The sequence below is a fragment of the Frankliniella occidentalis genome, unplaced genomic scaffold (assembly GCF_000697945.3).
Source record: "Frankliniella occidentalis isolate FOCC.00 unplaced genomic scaffold, Focc_3.1 Scaffold21, whole genome shotgun sequence".
NCBI lineage: Eukaryota > Metazoa > Arthropoda > Insecta > Thysanoptera > Thripidae > Frankliniella > Frankliniella occidentalis.
This window is the reverse complement of record NW_026267151.1, coordinates 1,995,788-1,999,290: the sequence shown is the minus strand read 5'-3', so window position 1 is coordinate 1,999,290 and position 3,503 is coordinate 1,995,788. Positions and strand designations below refer to the sequence as shown.

General features: G+C 59.5%; 2 protein-coding genes across 3 annotated transcripts in view; one reads left to right on the top strand and one right to left on the bottom strand.

Annotated features, from left to right (window-relative positions):
- LOC113211207 (facilitated trehalose transporter Tret1) overlaps window positions 1-3,503 on the bottom strand; it is a 55,609-nt gene that overhangs the window by 27,123 nt on the left and 24,983 nt on the right. For both annotated transcript variants that reach the window (XM_052264812.1, XM_026429514.2), the window contains one exon: window positions 56-520. In XM_052264812.1, the coding sequence (XP_052120772.1) occupies window positions 56-520 (465 nt within the window). The remainder of the gene's footprint in view (window positions 1-55; window positions 521-3,503) is intronic.
- The window catches only part of LOC113211213 (RING-box protein 2), a 31,486-nt gene that overhangs the window by 15,668 nt on the left and 12,315 nt on the right, over window positions 1-3,503 (top strand). The window lies entirely within an intron of this gene.

The following is a 3,503-nucleotide window of genomic DNA, read 5'->3' as shown; positions in this document are numbered from 1 at the left end:
CGGACACGCGCTGACCCTTCCCCTCCCCCTACTCCTCCCATTCGCGTGCACTCACCTGCGGACACAGGTCCGGACGCTGCCGGACACCGGACTCCTCGGCGGCTGAGTCGTCGGAGTGGTCGTCGTCGGGGACCTCCTGGTACTCCTTCTTGTGGGCGAGGCCGAGCGTAGGGGTGAGGGCCTGCGCCAGCAGCAGGTTTCTCTCCCGTAGATCGCCGTCGCGCAGGTCCCGCAGGTACTGCTTGTCGGGGTGGTGCCTGCACGCGGCTCGGTGCTGGCGGGGTTGCGCGGCCGCGGCCGTCGCGACGCCCGGCGGCCCCGAGGCCGTCCTGGCGGCGGGCGGGTGCGCGCGCGGCTGCTGGCGGGGCTGCGGCCGGCTCGGCAGCAGCAGCGTGGTGCTGCCGCACTCTGAGCCCGCCACGGAGGTGGTGGAGGACACGGCCGAGGACACGGTCGAGGACACCACCGGCGGCCTGGACGTGGACGGCCTGTAGATCCGGTGTCCCTCCGGCGAGGCTCTCTGAAACAGCACAGCCCGAGGGCTCCAGGTGAGCATCCAGGTGATGAGGGTCGGGGGGGTGCGGGGGTGGCGGGGCAGCTGAGTCACCGCACCGAGCGCAGCGCGCACAGCCCGTGCATGTCTCCATGCCGCACGGCCTGGACTGGACTGGCTCCTTCGGCCCGGCCCCGGGCCGCGCCGCCCCGCCGCCCCAGGCTGAGGCAGCCCTACGCTGCAGTGATGCAACCCCATGACGCGCGGCGGGGCCCCAGGCGCCTCAGGGCTGCGCAGGGCCGGGGGTGGGGGGTGGAGGGGTTGATTGGCGCGCCCTCTTCCTACTCACTGCCTTGTGACTTTCCGACATGTGCCCTGCTGGGTCGCACAGCTGTACACTGCTTTATTTATTTTCGTTTTTGCTTGCTCTTCCTCTCTGCAGCACTGCCCCTGGCCTCGCTGCTGCATTCCTGTCCTGATTGATGGTCCTGGATACATCCTGGACGTGTCCTGGACACTAGTGTCGTCGCTACTCGATAGCGTTCACGTACGCGAGAAAAACCGGGATCACGGGGGGGAAAAACAGGAATTGGAAAAAAAAACAGAAAAAAAGGAGGTTGGCGTGGTTCTCGTTGCCCCCTGGTGATCCTTGCTCACGCTGCATGCATGTGTTCCGCCAACTGGGCGGCACTTATCACCTCGTGTGCTTCTCGTATGGTTATTGCAGTTCATGCAAGCGAGCGGTGCTGGCGGGTTGCCTACTTGCACGGAGTTTTGAGCAGTCTCTAGCCAGTGGCATTGAGACGCACAGTAAACGAAAATTGGTTGTTAGAATAAACAAATTTGCTTTTTTTGTCCGAAACTGGCCGTGGAAGTTAATATTTAGTTGTGCAGTTGGTTTTGCTCGTACACCAAGTGGGTGTTTTGTCTTAGCTCCTGCAGCGACAGCCTTGCTCTGGCAACTAACCAGCTATATGACAACTAAGTTCGATTGGCTATTCTTCCCGAAATGATAATGTCTTAGTTTTGACGACTAATCTGCCTACTCGTATATACCTGGTCGCCGTTCCCGCGGTACACCAAAAAGTCACGGCGTTCACCGCCGACCTGTTGGATTTGTTTTTCTTCCAAATTCCCGGCCCGAAGCGGCGCCCTGTGTCGCGCGGCGCGGCGCTCTGGGTCGGGTGTCCCACTATCGACCTCGCGTTGCTGCGCATCAGCTGCTGCCCGAGCCGCAGCCCTCGCTCAGCTGAGCTCGTATTTCGCCTATTTCGCGCATAGGTTATCGGACTCGGCCGGACTCTGCGTGGCGCGGAGACACACCTGCAGTGGCTTTAGGAGAGCTTCATGAAATCTTAATATTTTGGTCCCAATATCACGTTAACACTGTTAGGGTGAAATAGCTACCTCCAGCGCCGCCGCGCCGTCCGCGGTCCGGGAGCGCAGAGAGCGTGGCGTTGCAGTGGTACCACCGCCTTCCCATCGCCCCCCCCCTCCCGATCGCACAGTGCAAAAGGGGGGGGGGGGGGCAGCGGTGGACGGCCCTGCCCAAACAAACCTAATGACAAACGCCGGTATCGCCCGCTATGCGCTGTAGATGGATAGCAAGGATGGTAGGGGCGGGGAACCTTTCTTGCTTCTGGTAGAGACAGTCTCTAGGGAACTGTCTAAAAAGTTTATGAGTAGCAGAATTTAAATTTGAATTTTAAATGCATGTTGTCCTCTATTTTTGCATTCCCTGTGTGGAGGAAGGGTCAGGAGCAGGGCTAAGACTGAGGCGTAATTCTGTATCTTTGGGCTTTTCCTCTTGGCGTAAAGGGAAAATGTCCGAGGGGTTTCTCAAGGAAACGACTTATTTGAGTGTTTGATGGACTGTGATATAGGCACTTTTTATGACAGCACTGTTTCCCTGTCCCGGCCTGTCGGTGGGCAAATTACGGGAGCCGCGGGAGCCCAACGCCTGCGAGACTCCGGGTAGGCCACATCGCAGTACACGCGTGCACTGCAGGCAAGATATTGCCTACCCACCAGGCGCTATGAGAGCCTGCCTGCAGCCGCTGAACTTTGCAGTTTTGTAACGCCGAACGACGGGTGAACTTCCTGGACGATCCCTCCTAAGGCACCATGCACTACCCTGGGTCTGGGCCCCTGGGTGCCTGGCCTGGGTCCTAGCGAATAAAGGCACCCCCCTCCTCCGCCGTCGGTCTCAGATGACACGCCTCACAGCTTCACAGTAGGCGACATGCACCCTGCCCGTCAGTCGGGCCTAAAACTACCACTAGAGCACTGACTTGACTTTACTAACTGCGAGGCCTCAAGGTTTTTCACGCGGCTTAGCCCGTTTCCCTGCTTTGTTTTGTGGTTTTAATTTTTGAGCACCAGCTGTTATATATAATGTAAAATCGGATCCTTGAAGTTTTGTCGGCGCAAAAAGAAAAGGGATTTGTTAAAAACAACGCCGACTGCTAGCTAGCCTCGCGCGGCGCTGCCAGAAATGCACGTGGCTCTGTTCTCTGTATCTCCAGACAACGGCTGGGCCTCTGCTGGAAATAGACCGACTATCGAGTGACCGACCGGCCGCTGTCGCGCCAAACTGCGCCGAGAGAAAGTCTCCCCAGAAAAGAAGCCTATCGCCGACGAATGAATCGCGCAATGCAAATTCCGAAGCACAGCACGATATTTAAATGATCCAGTATGGCTGATTTAGCTGGCGCCGTGCTTTCTGGCGGTAGAGATTTTGCTCTTATCGTATAGCGCAAACTACTTGGCTGCCAGTGACTCTCCGACCACCAGCCGCTGGTCCTCCTGACCCGAGCCCTGTCCGTCGAGGGCCGCGTCGTGCGGTCCAGTCCACCCTTGTCGGGCGCGGCGCGGACGCGCGGAGACGGACGGCGCGAAGCCTTGCCCCGTGCGGTAGGCAGCCACTCGCTCGCCGCCGCGGGGGGCGTCTGTGTCGGGGGTATCTGCGGTCGCGTGTGGGCAGCGTGTAGAGCCGCGGCGAGCGAGGGGT